The following is a 20434-nucleotide window of genomic DNA, read 5'->3' on the forward strand; positions in this document are numbered from 1 at the left end:
GGAGAAAAAAATTTTTAGGATCAGGGAATTGAGGGGGGGTGTATCTGACCTGTTTAAGGTGGGTTCTTTAATTTGGCTCCCTGGAACTCACAAGAACTCCTTGGGTTTGTAAAAACAGAGGTTTTAGACATATAATGACTATGGCATATTTTTGTACAATGAAAAGTATTTATTTGGTGAGGTAGCCTGGCAAAACCTCTCAGCTATCAAACTGTCAGAGATCTTTGAAAAGGATAAGATTTTACTTGAGTTACTGATTAAAAAATGACAGAGAACTTACTTGTTTGGCACCCAGAGCTACTCTTTTGGGTCCTCCATGGTTGCTGAAGGTTGCACTTGACTTTTGCTGTTTAGGGCAAGGCCTGTCAGGCTCCAGAAGACCCTGTGGGCTAAGAAATCTGTAGAAAGACAGGCCTACCTTGACCTGGGCAGCTAGGATGTCGATTCCAGCGATTCTGCCCACATCTGGAGGTCTTCAGTTTAGGTGAAAGGCAGTTTTACCCAATGGTCAGCGTTTGGCAGTCAAAGCGAACTGCAGATGGACATTTCTCTGCAACTGCAGATGGATGTTGTTCTGTGACCGTTTGTCTTCTGTCTTCTTGGAGGAAACAGAGAGATGCTAGGAGCCAACCTGTCTCTTTTCGTTATGAAAAGTTCTTTTTTAATAATTAAATATTTAAATATCATATTCCCCAGATCTCTGAGCAGTTGAGGGCTGTTTATATTAGGTATAGCTGCAGTATAGAATCTGTCTGGAAGGTTGAGTCTGAGCTTGACTGTACTGGCTCTTAACAGGTAAGATTTACACTCGTAAAAAGGCAGAAAGAAGAAAAAAACTGTTGTAATATAAGGTTAATGACAGAACTGATAATAGTAGAGAACAGCTTAATATTAAATATAAGGCATTTTTGTAAGAGACTTAAAAGTACAAACCAGTTTAAAATACAAGATTTATGATTTTGTAGTCTGAAATGAGATGTAATGAACAATTATTATACATATAAAGAGTGAACAGGAATTGGGCAATGTTCATGCTTTTGATGGGCCCTATTGAAGGCATGCCATTATGTAAAACACATGTAACAGAGTTAACAAGAGGATTTTAGTGAAAACCGGGGGACAAGGCAGGGTATACTTAAGTAAAAGTGGGAGAGCTTGGTCACCTGACCTGGCTCTCAGCCAAGATGGCGGTAAGGTCACCCATGTAATAAAGTTAACACTGGGGAACCTGGCAGGTAATACCTCAGTAAGAATGGCGGAATTTGGTCACCTGACCTGGCCCTCAGTCAAGATGGCGATAAAATCACCTGACCCCAGTCAAAATGGTAGCAGCCACATGTTGTATGAAAAAAGTCACAATTTTTGAGCGGTAAGGATTTTAAGCTTAATGAGAGGGACCTAAAGGCGTAATCTGCTCTGTTGCTGAGCTGCCATGCCATACCATAAGCCGCAGAAGGGAGCAAAAGGCTAGAACTGAAAAAAAACTGCACCATGCTATGGCTGGAATTGAAAAGCCGGCTGGAATTTTAAAAGCCAGGAAACTGCCATGGGCAGTTGCTATCCAGAGCCAGGATCGTGAAAACTCACGAAGCAGTAGCACCCAAGGCCTATATCGGAATACAAATCGGCACGAACACTCAGGACTCATGGACCAGGACCACGAGTGGGGTTCTGAGCAGAGGTTACAATGAGAAGAAAAAAAAAGGAAAGAGAAGAAATGAAAAAAGAGATAAAGAAACTGGGGGACCCTGGGTCCCCAGTCAAACGCACTGTACAGGGAGTGACACCACAAGGCTTATAGGAGAACGTCTCCTCTCTATAGGTGGTGTGTAAAACAGCGACACCACAAAGCCTAGGAAGATGTCTCTTCTCTACAGGCAGGGTGTTGAAGTCTGGGCGACTCAGAAGTCAGAGAAGCTAGAGGCTTCTCCGAGCAGTCTGTCACAGCAGGACCACTAACTAGTGTTCCAAAAGAGAAAAATCCGAGGACTCTGGGCCCCAAGGTGAACACACTGCTCAGCGTGTACAGTGCTAGCATGTGTGGATCACCCTGGGTTGTCTGATACGGTTTTAGCTATGGGAAGCAACCAGAGATGAATGTCAGCGAGGGCTCAACTATAGCCACGAAGGCCATGGTTGGTGGCTTTCCCCACCATTTCTAGGAACACCAGAAGATTTCCTGGTGCTCAACGGTCAATTTCTCAGGTTTAGAGAAATGGTTAAGCTGACAAGAATGGGGAAACCCACCAAATGAAGCTGGTGGTGTGTGTAGAGGTCGTGGTCAGGCAGATGGAACATGTGGTTGTTGTGGGAAAAATACCCAGTTCCGGATCCCGATCCTGCGGAGAGGGGGAAGAGGGGCAGCTACTGAGTCTCATGGCACCAGTGAAATTACCTGGCACAAATGAGAAGAAAACATGAAACAAACAACAAACCTATTTAGGAGTTTATTAGAGGAGACATGTACAGGCCTGGTAAAGTCTGGTGTGCAGAGAGGGCTGAAGATGGTGCATCCAGCTTTTAAATGCTGCCTAGTACATGCACACAGGGGGAAGACAGAGCCATGCCATACGCAGATGATGGAACTCACACATGTGCATAGGGCTTATGTAGCTGTGCCATACATAGGTGATGCAACCATGCTGCATGTGGGTCATGCATGACCTTTTAAGGTCCCCGGGCAGCTAGGTATTTTTGCCTGAGGGCTTGTCTGCACATGTGTGGCCCTGAAACCCAGAAGTGCCAGCCATGCTGGTTGGCTAGAATCATAACAAGTACTGTTACTCATTCTTTGTCCAGGATCATGTTTTCCCATCTCCTGAAAAGCTGAGGAGTCTTTCTTCGTCTTGGAAGCCATGGAACTCAGAGTAGACAGAATTCCCAAAGTCTTAGTCATTGTGTAGAAGCACAAATTGTTACCTACTAGCTATGCATAACTGTCTGTGATGGTTAAATTTGGTTGTCAACTGATTGGATTTGGACCCAACTAAGAGGTAAGCCTCTTGGCATACCCTTAAGAAGATTCTTCCTTCCTTCCTTCCTTCTTTCCTTCCTTCCTTCCTTCCTTCCTTCCTTCCTTCCTTCCTTTCTCCTCCTCCTCCTCCTCCTCTTCTTCTTCTTTCCTCCTCCTCCTTCTCCTCCTCTTTTTCCTCTCTCTCTCTCTCTCTCTCTCTCTCTCTCTCTCTCTCTCTCTCTCTCTCTCTCTCTCTCTCTGTTTGAGATAGGGTTTCTCTGTGTAGCTTTAGAGTCTGTCCTGGAACTTGCTCTGTAGACCAGGCTGACCTCGAACTCAAAGAGATCCACCTGCTTCTGCCTCCTAAGTGCTGGGATTAAAAATGTGAGCACCACTGCCTGGTAAGATTTTCATAATTAGGTTAACTGAAATAGGAGGCCCTACCTTAAGCATGGGCAGCACTCCCCTGGAGGTCCAGTGTAGTTTCATCAGAGCCTCTGAGAGTTTTAGGTTGGTCTGGCTTCGCATACTCCAGACATAAGGACCAAGGGAAAAGCTTTTGCCTTTTTGCCTGCTTTACTTCCCATTTTGTTAGCAAATTCATCTGTTTCTGCCACTGCCACTTTACAATACAGACCAAAGATAAGTGACTCTTTAGGAATCTTCTGGACCTTCACCACCACATTGATACTGTTGAGTAATCCATCCTCATGGACAGAGCAGCTCCTAAGTTTTCATCCTGTCTAGTATGAAGACAGTCATTGTTAGACTACCTAGACCATATCATGTAAGCCTACCTAAAATACTTTTCAATATATATTCATTCTATTGGCTTTGTTCCTGTATAATAGATTAAGAAAGTAACAACACATGGATTGAAAAGAAGGCTCAGAGGTTGAGAGCACTTGCTGCTCTTGTAGAGGAGCTGGGTTCCCAATACCCACCTAAATAGTCCTTAACTCCAGTTCCAGAGGATCCAACATTCACTTCTGGCCGTGTGGGTACCAGGCACACATATGGTACACATATATGCAAACAAAACACCTAAGACACATAAAGCTAAATTACTTTTTAAAATCAACACGTGAACTGTAAGAATGGAGATGTGTCTGAGAAACCAATGTAGTGATCAGCAGCATTTATGAGTTTAAAACAGACCAAAGAGCATGAACAGATGCTATATTCCAGCAGCAGAAAGTCATTGCCATTGCTGTTTCACGAACAAACCTGATTATAGGCTGCGGATGGATTTATGAATCATAGTGCTTCCACCCATCTTTGAGTTCCTTTAGTCTTATGGTAGATTTGACCGTGGAAGGCAGAACTGGTATTATATATTCAGACCTATTTAGTCAATTCTCAAGCAGGAACCAGTGTCAACCACTCATAAATGGAAACTGAGTACATATTTTATTATGTACTGCATAGGTTGGGTTAGCAAGTCTTGGTTGTTGAGAGGTCCCTATCATGAAGCGGTCTCAGGTTAGTCATTCAGGAGTAAGAAACTGCAGTTGTAACTTTTGTACACATCGCCAGTCGACCTGAGGGAGGCTTTGTCAGTTCCCAGGGGTCTTGGGCATTGGGGTCCTTGACAATAATACATTCATTCAAGACATCAGCTTCACTCAGGGCTTCCTTCACTCTCCACAGTAACAGAATTAAGGCTGTAATTGCATTGGTGAAGTGATGAATTTTCTGGGTTTGGCTGAGTATGGAGACAAGGGTTAAGTAGTAACACTTAAGGGAAGCAGCTGAAATCCAGGAAGAGAACAAGGAACTGCACAAATAAGTTATCTAAAACATCCGGAAGAAGTTAGGCAGGAAGAGGAAATGGACTGCAGGCTTCTGTGATGTTTCAGTGGCCAAGGCTCATACAACTTGATGGCTAGGACAATGTACTAGTTAAGTCCCTCCTGCTGATATAAAATATCGTGGCAACTTCCATCAAAACCACTACAAGAAAGATCTTGGAATTTAAACAGTTCAAATAAAAATATGGAAAAGTCCAATACAGCTTGTAGTGGTCAGTTGAAACAGTGGGTGGTTTCAGTTAGAAGTGTAGATCTACAGTACACGATGACTGTAGTTACTTTTCAAACTTGTTAAGACAAAACGTCCCTCCAAGAAGTATTTGATGTATTAGATGTGATAGTTTTAATTACTTTGATACACACACACACTTTGTGAAGCATTAATATATTCCATTCTAATTTTTCAATTTATGATATAAAATTTACAAAATTAGGAAAAAGGAAATAAGGTAAAGATTTGATGTGGGATTCCTTTCTGTATGTTATGAATGTTTTATTACCATTGGTTATTAAAAAAGTTTTGGCCAGTCAGTGGCTTAGTGCGGGAAATCCAAAGAGATATAGTGAGAAAGTAGGCAGAGTCAAGGAGATACCATGTAGCTGCCAAAGGAAAAAGACACCAGCCGCTAGTCAGAACATTACCGGTAGGTCACAGCCTCATGGCAATACACAGATTAATAGATATGGGTTAATTTAAGATGTAAGAATTATCTAAAAATATGCACAAGCTATTGGCTAGTATTGTAATTAATATAGTTTTTGTGTTATTATTCAGGTTTGGGCGTCCGGGAAACGAATGAGCGATCTGTCGTACAAGAGTCATGGGTATGAAATGTAAAATGTAAATTGAAGGTACCTAAGCATGCTAGAAAACATGTGAAGTGCCAGTCCTCTCAGGGAGACAACTATTTTGTTCACATAGTAATAAAACTGGTAAGGTTGCCATGGAAGAAGGGGAGAGGGCAGTTTCGTCTACAGTGACGGAGAAGTAGGGGAGGGAGGAAATGAGGCAAAGCATGAGCTGTCAGCAGCAGGTGATCGGTTGAAAGGGATCTGTGAGGGGCACTGGACACTCTGTAGTAGAGTGTACAACTGATCTAACCCTTCTCCCTCACTCAACTGTGATCTGTTTTTAACCAACCTTGCGAATGCGTGGATGTCAGCATGATGTGCTCACCTACTAAAATGTGGTCAGATGTGCTGTGTCATTTTAAGTCAAAGTAGAGATTATGTGATTCACTTCTCACTTCCTTCTGCGGCAGGAACCAGCATGTCTCAAAATGGCATTTTGGTTATCCTGAGTCCCAAGCGGGCTGGGAACAGATCTCCCCCGCTTCCACACTGCCAACACCAGTGTTCCTAGAAGAAAGCCCGCTTGTTCTGAAGTCCAAACTTTATTGGTTTAGTTTATGCTGCCCTACATTACTCCAGCAACTTCCCGCCTCATCAGCAATGCCTTGCATTCTTTCTAGTCCATTTTCTAAACCACAACTCATCTTGCAAATGCAAATGACTAGTTTTGCATCCTTTTCCTGGTTTGCCACTGTCCCTGCAAACTCACGGTCCTTAACCCGTGCCCATTCCACTTTTACTACACCCCCATTTAAACTAGTCACACTGTTCTTTAACCTGCCAAGCGGACATGCCTCTATGCTTTTGCCAATGTCCTGCTACATGCAACAGATTTCTCTTGTATATCCCTAGCTCCAGAATAAAGCTTCTCTGCCCTAAACCACACGAAATTTTATTACTTGCCCCACTACCATGCTATTTAATAGCACCTTTTTGTGGCTGAGCTTTTCACCTGATGATCCACAGGAGCAACAGCAAGGGGATTTTCTTTCAGAACAGGCCCTTATTTATTTTCAGTGTTGCCTGCTCCCCCGTGATTGTCAGTGTGCACGCAGGCTGTGTAAGAGCCCCTGCAACACACTTCTCAGAAGCAGTGCTCATCTGGGCAGCCTTGTAAGCTCATCTGACTTCTGGCTTCTTACTTTGTAGAGATCTGATGTTGGAAAACAAAGTGTTTAATGTTTTAAGTGTAGATTTTATAATTTGCTACATTTATTATAAGGGGGGGGTATCCATGCACACAGGTCATGGTATGCATGTGGGGGCAGAAGACAATGAGCAGGAACTGTTTTTCTTTCCAACACGTGGACCCATCCCAAGAATCAGGTCAGCAGGCCTTTACCTAGTGAGCCACCTGGCAGCCCTAAATGTAGATTTCAACACAAAAAACCTCTATGCAAAAAAGTATTCAAGGTTACCAAGCCCAGTTACCATCCTGCTGTCAAATTCCTAGATAAATTAACCTCATTAATATTTTGTTACTGTGCAAAATGTAATTAAATTATCATCATTGCTGATGCTATTTCTTCCAAGCAAATTGAGTTTCAAAATTCACTCATTCAGTGCTCTTATTTCAAAGATATTTTGTGGCAATTCTTCAGCCATTTTTCCCTACCATCTTCAGTCTTCAAAAATTCTAAGGAATATCAAGATTCATACTAAATCACGTTCTTTCTGATCCTGAGCTAATTCTAGAAAAATAGCAAAAACCTGTTATAGTCAATTTGACTTGAATAACTGTTGTCATATATGCTTTGGAAGCATGAAAAAGTTACCAATTTGCCACAAACAAGAAGTTACCCATACTGACTAGGAAGCAAATTAATGAGCAAACTTATGAAAAGGTTTTTGATTTTAAATCTCTTTCTTGGCTTGGCAATGGTGCCTTAATCCCAGCACTCATGACGCAGAGGCAGGTGTACCTCTGCAAGTCGAGGCCTGGTCTATAAGAGCTAGTTCCAGGACAGGCTCTAAAGCGACATAGAAACCCTGTCTCAAAAAACAAAACAAAACAAACAAACAGGAAACAAAATCTATTTCTTGGACTTGGGTATTATTAAGAACTCAAGTGCCTTAGATCTTTTTGGCCACCAAAGCTTACACGCTGCACACCAATTCCAACTGTTTCAAACACCACATTACACTACCAGCCCTTGATAATCATATTTCTGTTAAATATGCCATGTTATATCCAGAGGAAAGTAATTACATGATTTCCTGAAGATCAATGATTTAAAACACTGGCCACTGTTGTAAGTGTTGTTTTCACTGAACCATGCTAAATGGCACAATCAGTTGATTATAAGCAACAACTAACTATATAGTAAGATAAAAACTTGATACACAGGAAGAAGTCTTAGTAGATACATAGGAAGAAGTCTTAGTAAAGATGATAAGTTTACCTTTTTCAAAGAGACACCTTTTTAACTGCTGCTGGATATAGTGGCTAGAAATGAGAAAATTCTTTCTCAAAAAGAATGGATCTCAACTCAGACAATGCAGTGTCCCCTCATCTGGGGACCTGGAGCAATCTCTGCTGGCCTCCAGAAGGCAGCAGCCAGAATGGAGTTATCTTGCAATACACACTCAACAAGTGTAAACTCTTAACAGGGTCAACAACCAAAATCTTTATCTAAAGTAACATTTTTGGTCAACTGCAGTATAAATTCTGAAGGAAAACATGGATTTTATTTCTAGAATAAGGAACCAGGAGTTTATTTCCAAATCTCTTAGGAAAGCCTTTCTTAATTTACATATGGCAATGATTGCAAGCAAATACATGTCTTACACTAGGCGTACAGGTACATACACATTTAGCTGCCCTCACCTAAGCAAGCAGTTGCAGTTTTGTTTAAATGTGAAAAGAGAATCTGTGAAACAAGCAAATTAACTTTTGAGAGTAATAGCTAATTACAAGTTAGTAAACACGGGGCTGCCATGGTATCATTCAGAGTACAACTCTATGGCTTTTCAGCCATTGTGAGCATTCCCATGTCATTCAATGAGCATCTACTATTCCCAGGTGGTTAAATATGCTAAGCCCAACATTCCTTCACTTGTAAAGGATTTTGTTTCAAATAAGTTTTCTTCTCTCTCTAAGACCTGAGCAAAACAAACATTTCAAAACCACCCCAGAAACCTGATATTAAAGGTCTGAAGGATCCAACACAGAACTGTAATCTACTAGATAAAATCTTTCAGATTCTGTCTCATTGATACTGTAGGTCTAGCAGAAAACAAGCGCATACATCACCTCTTGGTCACTTTCAGAGCAGGTTGGTAAAATGCCCCAAGGAAACTAAATGTCCTTTGGGATACCACGCTAGTTTTCCAACATAGAACAAAACCATGATACAGGTCTTCCTAAAATCATTATTAGTATTACCAGGAAAACAAGCTACTCTTGTACTGAAAAGGGAAAAATGATTTCCCTTTGTGTTTTTCCTAAGAAAGCAGCTTTAACTGTGAGCTCTGGGTAGCTGCTGACACACTTCTATTGTGTTCCATTTTTCAAGCAAACATCAATTTTCCACTCCACAGAGTTTAGTTAAAGTCTCTAACTTAAAAGAGAAAATGAAATTGAGGAAAATCTACAATTTGAATTTTTCTTGAAAACTTTCACATCTAAAATCAAATTTTGACAACTTTAAGATTTTCACATACACACACACCATTTATGAAAGGTCGTTATGTAGCCCAAGCTGACCTTGAACTCATGATGGTCCTGCCTCAGCCTCCTGAAAATTCTTAGTTAAATTCCCCCCCCCCCCTTTTTGGTTTCTGTTTTTCAAGACAGGGTCTCTCTGTGCATCCTTATCCTTGGCTATCTTAGAACTCACTCTGTAGACCAGGCTGACCTCAAAGTCAGAGATCCACTTGCCTCTGCATCCCAAGTGCTGGGTTTAAGGTGTGTGCTTCTACCGCCCTGCTTCTCAGTTAAAAACGAGGCAGAAACCATGCCTTCAGTTAGAAAGTATCACTACCATGATAAAGTAGTATCATGACCAGATTAAAGATTAAAGAAAGCTTCAGCAGCTAAGAACTTTATAGATGTCAACATGTTGAACTTCAATCATGACTTCTTATCTGAGGCTGAGCTAGATACAAAAATATTAAAACATCCTATAGAAGTTAATTGTGTATGCCCCTGTGCTGTTATTGTTTATGCAGGGAATATGTGGATTAAAATGGACTCATTTGATTGCTCAGTTATGATTAATCTATGTAAATATACAAACACTGAGCAAAGCTATCATATTCCAATCTTTGAAGACTTCTAACTGCTAGCAAAGCAGCAGCATTTAGATATCACTAATAAAATATGATTAAATAGTAGCAGCCAATCCTGCTAAACTTTAAATAACTCTTGTTAGACTTCCTTTCTAAATTTCATAAGACAGTCTAAACCCAAAACTCAATGCATATTGAGCTTTCTTTTCAAAAACTCCAAATAGATTTAAGCTAACTCCAATATATTCATAAAATTTGCCAACAGTTTACTCTCACAGTACTGACAGAGAAGGCCAGGCATAAGCCCTTCCCTTGCATCTGGACTCCATTCCCTTCTCCTTCCACCTCACTACATTAGTGCGGCTCAGCACTTCACCCTGAGCCTTCCAGACTCCTCTGCTCTGTATGTATAGGAACTGTGACACTATACACATAATAGCCACTAAAGCAGGATTTTCTTCAGAAAAGAATTTATCAATGTAGGAAAATGAGTTGACTTGCAAGACTCATAACAGACAAACAAAAACATAACATGTACCTCGAATTCAAAACAAACCAAGGGGAAAAAAAAAACAATGCAAGTATCTGGGTTTAACTTTAGGTAATTAAGATAGTCACAGAACACATGACTGTCAAAAGTAATAACCCAAATCTTTACTATAACCTCATCTACACCATAGTAATGCATAGTGCATCATCTACTAAATGAGTTTTATGCAAGTTAGGATATAAAATTGTTACCTACTCTATTTTGACAGGGCACCAACTTCATATAATGCTCCAAACCAATGTATAATGGAAATCGTACCAATGCCTTTTGTAGCACCTGGCATCCAGAGTGCCAAGTTGTTCTCTTACGTGCATTCAACTGCTACAGTTAGTATGTAAGCCCAACAACTGGAAGTGTTTTCATTCACAGCTTTACATCTCACGGTGCAGTTTTCAGGCTGACTGACACTGATCACCCATCTAAACTCTGCCCCCCTTCAATGCATGGAAACTACATCTGCACGGCATGAGGATGTCTTTATTTCACAATAGCTCTTACTGTCAACAAGAGCACCACATCTGGAGGAAGAGGCTATAGAGGGAAATGAGCTCATGGAATGTTAGTTAAGACTGCAACTACAACAGAAAACTGCCAAAGCTTCGCTCCCGCAGCAAACAGCCAACACTTCCCAAAGACAATACGGAGCTTATGACAACAGACAGGCTGGGGAGGTGGGAGCTGTAACTCAACTACAAGAAAGCTCCATCTAACAAAATGAGTTAACGGGCAGCTTCAGAATTTCCTAAAAACGAAACTTGAAAGCGCAGGTGAGGTTTTTATCCTTCAGTCACAAAGGCAGAACTCAACAGGAGTCCCAGTCTGGCTTTGAGAACTGCCCGGGAGAAACACACACACCAACGTGGAACTAAGAAAAACTAAGTACTTAAATGTGTAAGATAATTTCAAGAAAGGGTTGCAAATTGCTGTGACCTGATTTGCGGAAAACATCTGTAAGTTCACACTGGCGGTTAAAAAGCCAGTTTCAACATTAACTCTCCTCTCACCAGGTAACGGTTTCTGTGCAAAAGTGTCTGAACATTGCATTGATGCTTATTTGAACTGGCACTGTGAATAATCTGTACATGCTGTGTTACAGATAATACATATTTGTAAACCTGTTCATGCAAGATCAGTGTGCACAAGGGGATACTGTTAAGCCTTATACTTAAGAGTGATACTTTATCTTTGCTAAGATGCCAGTCTCTGAAACATAACAACATCTTAAATGGACATTCTTATCTGCCAGTTAAAAATCAACTTATGTTGCTGAAAGAAGAGGATATACAAGAAAACAAACATGGTTTTTGTGTTGCAGAACTGATTTTAAATGAGAGAATTTATAAAACAAGAAATCCATGGTCACAAAATTTTAACATTTTAATCCTACACATTACAGGGCAAAGAGATACTGGACCCTATCTCCACATTTCATAAATCCTAACTTTAGTTCCCATTTCAAATGTTGCCCTAACCACTAAAAACATTAGTGGTTTCACAACCTCTGTATTATAGAAATACAGATTTCTGAAGTAAATGCTATAAAAACAAAAATGGAAGAAAGCTGAACAAACTCTCCATGGAGGAAAACAAATGGAACATCCCGAAGCTTCTAGACACTTCTCTTCTGTGTCAATGGTCAACTTGTCAATTCAGTGCATTGTGCGGTCAAATGTTGTAATGGTCCCCACGTGCAACACACATCTAACTAGTGTCCATTGATTCCAAATTAGTGGATGAAGAATCTTTTTGGATACTTTCAAAGATGGCTGCCAGCTCAGGGTTAGAGCTGATCTGTGACTGGAATTCACTCATGAGCGGGCTCTTCTCTGCTTCTGGAATGGTTAACAACGCTGCCACTGCCCTCATAGCGGATCGTTTTAACTCATCTTGCTTTTCAAACTCCTGCTTGACAGAGTTTGCCTTTACCTGCAATACAAAGTAAAATCAGGTTACACACTGTAACATTAATAAGCCGTATGCAGACAGGAACTCCTGGTCCCTTGTAGTCCAGAAGACACACTGCACGTCAAGTACAGTACGCAACAAATCTCTTTGAGGCACTACTACCTCTCCTAGTACAGGTGACAAGCCCTAATATAAAAAGACTGAAAAATCCAGCCCTGCTTAGAGAGAGAACTTTGGCCCTACCAAGAAAACAAATACTTAATTTCCATCTCCTTTGAACACCAAATAACATTTCCATGCATGCCTTTATTTTTACCTTGATTAAAACACTAAACTTGTTTCATCTCCAAGGTTCAAAGTCCTCATTCTCCAAGATCCATTTCATTATGTGTCAGTTATGACTCCCTCTCTAGTAAGAACTAAATGCTTAATTTTTTGAAGCCTAATCGTATCGTTTCTTATCCCATACTAATATAACTTCAGTCCATTTTTACTTTTGTATCTTTTTTTGTATTTTTTTTTCTGTTTTGTGTTTTGCCTAAGTTCACATACAAAGGGGAAAAACATTCTGAGTCTAGCTTATTTTGTATACCATGATTATCTCAGGTCTACTCATTTCCCTAGAAATGATATAACTGGCTGGGCAGTGGTGGTGCACGCTTTAATCCCAACACTTGGTTAAGGGGTAGAAGCAGGCGGATCTCTGTGAGTTCAAGGCTAGCCTGGTCTACAAAACTAGTTCTAGGACAGTTAGGGCTACAAAGAAAAACCCTGTCTCAAAAAATATACAATACTGCTCTTTTGCACTGTGTATTTGTTTGCTAGTATCTGTACAGCACATACATACTACATACCACACTTTAAAATCCATTCATCTCCTCAGCACCTACACTGATTCCATAGTTGACTACTGTGAACAGTGTTACAATAAACATGATACGTATGTATTTGTACTATAGGTCATGGAAGTTCATGCCATTTTAATTGTTCTTGAAAATCAGCAGGACTAATTTCCAGTGGCTGACTTACTTACATTCCTATCAGAACTACCAGAATTCCCCTTTCCTTGCATTCTTACTAGTTTGCTTCTCGTTGTTTATTTTCTTGAGAATGTGAGATGGAAATCTCAATACAGTTTTGATTTGTATTTTCTTAATGGCATTTTTATTACTTATTGATCACTTGTAAAATTCATCTGTAAAGTACCTGTCCAGTTCATTACTCATTTATACACAAAATTATCTGCTTTGTTGGTTTGTTTATATTCTGGGTACCAAGCCCACATCACGTGAACAACGGGCAAAGGTTTCTACACGCTATCTCTTCACCCCATTGTTTTGTTTGCTGTGTGAAATGAAGCCTTTTAATTTCATGCAGTGCTATCTGTTAGTTTTTGACTTTAAGAGTCCTATTCAAATAAATCACTGACTGTGTCGATATTCAAATCTTAGTTTAGGATCTTTGATCATACTGACTAGATCTCTGTACAGAATAAGAATAAGGGATCTGCAGGACAATGTTCCTCCACCCCTTTAATCCCAGCACTCCAGGACGTAGGCAGGTGGATCTTTTTTGAGTTTGAGGCCAGGCTGGTCTACAGAATGAGTTCAAGGACAGTCAGAGCTGTTATATGAGAAATCTTGCCTCCAAACAAAAATGAAAAGACAAAGCAAAAAACTACCTAACCAACCAAAACAACAAAATCCCAAACAAACAAAAGCGAGTAAGGAATCTAATTCCGGCTTCCTTGTGTGGACACCCAGTTTCCCAGCATAAGTATTTAGAGGGCTGCTTTTTTTTCCCTCTCCAATTCTGTCAAGAATCAGATGAAAAAAGGGGAGGGGACAAATTAAAAACAACCAAGCACACAAAGATAAAGCCCGGATGGCTGTAGCTGTGCAGGCTTCTTCCCAAGTATCCTGTTTTGGGCCTTCTATCTTTGTGTCTGATTCCGTGCCAATACCACACTGCTTTTGTTACTGTGGGTCTGTATGAACTTGTAGTAGCACACCGTGATGCTTCCAACGTTCATGTTTTACTCAGGACTTTGGAGATTGAGGGATTTGCATTTGTTATCCTGATTTCTCTACAGTTTGCACCGAGGCATATAAAAGCCACTGCAGAATCACTGTACTTTACTAATGGTCTAGATCTTTCAAGTATAAACCACATTATCCTGAAACAGGGATAAGGAGACTAATTACTTTTTTGTTCCTGTTTCCCCCTTTTGCCTTATTACTCTAAGATTTTAGGAACTATATTGAGTAAGAATGTTAAGTGTGGAAGATCGTACCTTATTTTTTATTTAGGAGGAAATGCTTGCTTTATGCTTTTCCCAATAAGCGTAATGCTATCAAGTTGCTGCGTACTGCCTTATCAGACGCAGAATGATCCTTTGGTTTCCAGTTCTACAGGACTTTCATCACAAAGGGATGCTCAGTTTTGTAAAAGACTTTTTCATGCATCTACTGAAGTAGTTATGTATTTGTTTTTCTTTTTTATTTATGTGCAACATTACATTTATTGATCTGTGTATGTTATTTGTCTTTACAGTCTATAATAAAATCAACTTGACTTTTTTTAATGTGTTGCTTAATTCTCCCAAGTAGATGAGAATTTCTGGTTCTAGGATCATTGAGAAAATTGTCGACAGTTTTATTTTTGTTGTCTGTATCTGGTTCTAATAGCAGAATTAACACTGCTCTGAGTTAAGACGGCTTCTACCCTCTCTACAACAGCACTTTACTAGGATATATGGATTACAGCAGAGTCCAATATAAGATACAAATTCAAAGCTATGAGTATCTACAATGAAAAAAAAAAACAACTCAGAAATCTCCAATAAACTAATGATGCACTCCAAAATCAAGATGCGGAGGCCATCCTGGGCTACACCATAAGTTTCAGGTCAGTTTGTGCTAAACTTGCAAGATTATACCTCAAATATCCAAAAGATTTAGAAAAATAATAAACAAAACCTGAAAAGCAGAAAGTAAGAAACAATAAAGCTCAGAGTTGAAATCAGAGAGGCAGAAGAGATTCCCAGTAACACAAGAAATTAATGAGCCAGCAGAGTTGCTTTCTTGAAAAGATAAACAAAACTGACAAAACTATTTTCTAGAGAGAGATAAGTGCCAAGTTAATTAGACTTGATATGGAATAAGAAATATTAAATGGCACTGAAATCCAAAAAGACCATTATAGAACACTGTAAAAAAATACACAAATAAATGGAAAATTCTAAGTTATGGATATATTTGACCTATAAAACTGAATCAAGCCAGGCAGTGGTGGTACATACTTTTAATCCCAGCAGTTGGGAGGCAGAAGCAGGCAGATCTCTGTGAGTGTGAGGCCAGCCTGGTCTACAAAACAAGTTCCAGAACAGCCAAGGCTATACAGAGAAATCCAGTCTCAAAAACCACCCCCTCCCACCCCTCAAATAAAAGAAACCTGAACCAAGAAGACATGCAGAACTGTGGGGGTTAGCTTTTGTCAACCCGACACAATCTGGTGGTGTGAGAACAGAGAAGGTCCACCGAGTGAACTATCATCAGACTGTACTTACTATAGGCAAGCCTATGGGTGCATTTTCTCAACTGAGAGACTTAGAAGGGCCCAGTCCACGGTGGGTGGTGCTGTCCTGAGCAGGGGCACTGGAGTAAATAAGAAAGCAAACTGAGCACTTCAAGAGAGCCGCCAGTAAACAGCACTCCTCCTGGCCTCTGCACCACTTCCTGCGCTCAATTCCTTGTCTGGCAGTCAGCAAGCTGTAACATGAGATCAGCCCTTTCCTTCCCAAGTGGCTTTTGGTTAGAGTCTTTATCACACCAATGGAAAGCAAATTAAAATGCAATGGGGATTGAAGCAGTAATTAATAAACAATTTCCCAAGAAAGACAACTGAGACTGAAGAGATGAACTTCTGAATTTTATCAGACCCTTGAAGAAACACCAGTGTTCCTCAAAGGGTTTCATGAAACAATTAAAAACAAAAGTAAAATTGAAAAGTCAGAGAAAATAATAAGCTAGGAATCTGGAGATTTTAAAGTACCAGAAAAAGAAAAGATAAAAACTTTTCCTTAAAAAAATAATAAAGATAAAAAAGAAAAGTTTTTATCTTCTTTTTCTGAGACAGGGTTTCTCTGTGTTGTCGTGGATGTCCTAGAACTCACTAGACCAGGCTGGCCTCAAACTCACAGACATCCATCTGCCTCTGCATCCTGACTGCTTGGATTAAAGGTGTGCGCACCACCACCACCTGACGCTTTTGTTTATTTGTTTTAAAATTAACTTTATGAAACAAAACAATAGGCATGTGCCTGCAATCCCAGCATTTAGGAGCCCGAGACAAGTTGCAGAGTTGGAAGCCATGCTAACTAAAACACAGGATTCTGCCTCAGAATACACACCCACATTATGTAAATTGCATGTATTAAGAATTTTAAAAATTTATAGTCACAAAATTTTAACATTTTTATCTTAATACAATTCTTTTCCACACCCCATAATTCCTATGCCAAACGTAGCCCACGTTGATGCTTTGAGGACAACATTACCTTCGTTGTGCACGTAGCACGCAGTGGCTCAACCAGTCGGTCCAGTCTTTGCAGTACTGCACTGGGACAGAGGGTAGAGAGTCGCACCAACATTAAAAACGTTAGCATCTATAAGGAATAAAAAAGATTCAACTTTTTTAATGATACCTTCTGACACACTTTTAAAGTAGAAAACTATATGCAAATGAAAGCATCATTGTAATTTAGTCTGCCACTCAGAATGAGATTCATGGCACACCTTATTTGAGGTGAATGCAAGGGAAATGCAGCTTCCATGTGTCCTACAATACAAAACTAGAAAGTCGCTCTTAGTTTTGACTGCACATCTGAATCACCTGGGTGAAAACACCCTATCCTTAGTGAGGGTTATTGCATCTGCAGAAGGCAGCAAACTCATTCACATGCAATGTAAGTAAAATTCACTGAATTAAATATGTGCTCAACTGGATACAAAACGTTACAGAAATTTCTACTTTCTCAGTAGAGTTTGGGAGGGCAGATGATTACTTAAATGAGCCCATACAAAACCTGAAAAATCTATATTAAAATATTCTTTCTTCCTTGGACTATAAAGGAAGTATCATAAAAGCTGAAATTCAGGTACCATGGCTCAGTAGCCACCTTTCTTCTACCAGGCCAAAGGTCCCTGTTAAAGAGTATCACGAAAAGAATATGATTCATTTACTTTTTTTTTTTTTAAAAAAAAAAAAAATCACTCATTTACTGACACTGAAAGAGAAACAAATGACTAATAGGATAGACAGGACAATGAGACACAAGAGCCCTAAACCTAAAAGGCAGCGTGACTCCTCCAAAGACTCTGCAGCTGCTGTCTGTCTTGATACATGGCTTAATTTTTTTTACTTATATACATCTAAGTAAATTATACACACAAAAGTTGTTACATCAAAATCGATTAAATAAATCCTTCCACAGATACCCATAAACGTCTTACCTTGATATCATAATGGTCCTTCAAACCATCTTCAACATGATTTAGAAATTCAAAGATATCCAGTCTATCGAGACAGCTGTCCAGAAGTGTATACATACACTCAAAGGCCGCTTTTCTGATGTCCAGACCATCATCAACCGTGTGTTTAAATGGACCCATTTCTACCTGTACGAACAAGAAGGAACATGCAAGCAGGTGACAATTAAAGACACATGCAGGTAACAGATGTGATCGAGCTCACTCACCTCTCTTATGAGTTCCTTTCTAACTTTTGTCTCATTGTACAGATGAGGAAGCACAGAGTCCAGAAGGTCCCTTATCAGCGACGGTTTGTTGTGGGCTGCAGAATTGAATGTGACCAAGGCCACTCTTCTTACGTTCAAATCTGGGTCTTCCAAAGTTTTTAGAAAATCACCTGAAAAAATTGTTAAGAGAAACAACATATTTGTGGTAAGCTTAGAACACAATTTACACATTATTTCTTCTAAACTGCCTTAGCTATTGTGGGTCTTACTGGTATTTCTTCAATGAGAACCACAGAGAACCAGATATAAGATTGAGAGCCATTAAGTTTATTTCAGCAGCATGAAAACAAGCCATCATTGATGAATGTGTGTACATTTTCCATTGATAACTTACGTTTAGCATCTAAAAAGCAGAGGACATATAAAACAGCACCCAAGATCCTTTACTACTTTTCATAAATACTTTATAAACAGATGAGCTGTTCAGAAGCAATGGAGCCAGTAGCTAATAAAACAGCTGAAAATTCTTTACGCTTTACTAAAAGCAGGAAGAAAGGAAGCTAAACAGACTCAGCGGAAACACAGATCATCAAAGGACAGAGAACTGCACCTCCTAACACCACCCGAGTCTTCACTGAGAATTACAGGAATTAACAAAAGCACAAGAGTGTGACCTACCAGGATAAATGTCAAATACTCAGCTACTACTTACACAGATTTTAAAGCCTGCTATTATGAAAATGTACAGAAAGAAATTAAGATGAAAACCTCCTTGAGACCACATATGTGGTGCTTCAGATTATTTCCCATATTAACTGTGAAGCTCTGGGCAGGTACTTTAAGTCAAGAGCCCAATTTCCCATTCAATATACGGAGATAATGCTTTCAGGATCCCTGAGCAGAGCAAAAGCATGTAGTGCTGAACAGTGTCCAGCAGACAGTGACTTCCTCTATCATCCACAATCTTTCAGTGCAGAGAAGTGAAGTCCACATGACGTGAAGCTGCACAATCAATTCCAAGTAGAGCACACTGATGAGCGAGAGGCCCTGCACCCTACAGTTCACCACGCATATGTCTCAATACATACTTCTACAGGGAAGGAACAGGTATCTTCTAGGTCTTGCAAGACTACTCATTTGTATTTGTATCACCTAACTCTAAACTGTTCACTACCCTTTGACCCCCTTTCGTGCACACTGAGAAATCGACTTAGCCATTCCTTGTGTCACTGTCACCTGTCCTTAAGAAAACACCAAGTTACACCCTGAGGAGTTTGGATTACTATTAGCATCAGTGTAACCAATGATGGAAACATTAAAACATAGGAAAGCTATAAAAGTCTAATTCCAGAAACTAACTATCTTAACAAAAATAGGGATGGCTCTAGTGTTTCCTGGGTTTTCCTCTTGATACTTCAGAGAATCAGACCACCCAGCTTTCGCCTTTTTGTTCTTAGGTTTGCATCACCTTATATGGGAACTTCTCTATGAACCCTAAATTAGAGGGTTCCAAGAAATCATCAACAATTGAGGCTCTACTAACACCACGAAGGTTCCTTTATATGGGGCTAGAGAGCTGGCCCAGTGGTTAAAAGGACTGGCTGTTCTCCTAGGGCATCTATTGCTTTATTCATTACAGCCATTTTAGGCCATCACCAAAATATGGTGACCAAGGAATGTAACTATAGGCTGCCATATTTGGCGACTTCCGTGATAAGCAAATCATTTGGTAGTTCTGATAAAGAAATGCCTATATAAATATAATTGCTAAATTTGTAAAACTATATACTATGAATGATCTTTATAATGAAACAATTACCTTGGTGCGTTTTACTTCCCTAAGAATAAAAATGTTCACAGTGATGGCTATTGAAGTAACAGTACCTTGCGAAATGCTGCACTTTCCCAAGTAGCTCAGCAGTATCTGTTGTCTCCACTTACCTATACAGTTCTTCAATAGTGGATCAATAGGCTGAGGATGATCAGAAATAGTAAACTTCACAGCTGTAACCACCGAGCTCCGAGCATATGATGACCCTAATCAAAAACAAATTCAAGTCCATTAGTATGCACTCTACTAACGTCCTTGAAAGACATTGTAAAACCCATCACTGCCCCCAAGGCTAGCTTCTCGCTCTCAAGATACTAAATCAAGAGTTTCCTACCTTAAAGGAACAACAATCTTACTGGATTTTAGAAGAAAACCTGTCTGCTATGAGGGAGCAAGCAATAGAGGACCTAGTCCTCGCAAAAGAAACTGGTTAAATCCACGAAGGAACTACAGTTCATGAAATTTTTAAGTAGCAATATTTTAAGAATGAATAGCATCATGACTTTTTAAAGAAAAAATAGCATCATGAAGGAACTAGAAGGAA

At 39.9% G+C, this 20434-nt stretch overlaps 1 protein-coding gene across 1 annotated transcript in view; it reads right to left on the reverse strand.

The window, feature by feature from the left end:
- Window positions 1-11697: 11697 nt before the first annotated feature.
- Window positions 11698-20434, reverse strand: part of Cand1 (cullin associated and neddylation dissociated 1) — a 41027-nt gene continuing 32290 nt past the window's right edge. The window contains exons 11-15 of the mRNA XM_048418897.3: window positions 20001-20096; window positions 18060-18229; window positions 17815-17979; window positions 16860-16967; window positions 11698-12322 (exon numbers count right to left, since the gene is read on the reverse strand). Coding sequence (XP_048274854.1) covers window positions 12098-12322; window positions 16860-16967; window positions 17815-17979; window positions 18060-18229; window positions 20001-20096 — 764 coding nt within the window. The 3' untranslated portion in view covers window positions 11698-12097. The remainder of the gene's footprint in view (window positions 12323-16859; window positions 16968-17814; window positions 17980-18059; window positions 18230-20000; window positions 20097-20434) is intronic.

This window comes from Myodes glareolus, chromosome 26 (assembly GCF_982192425.1).
Source record: "Myodes glareolus chromosome 26, mMyoGla1.1, whole genome shotgun sequence".
Classification (NCBI taxonomy): domain Eukaryota; kingdom Metazoa; phylum Chordata; class Mammalia; order Rodentia; family Cricetidae; genus Myodes; species Myodes glareolus.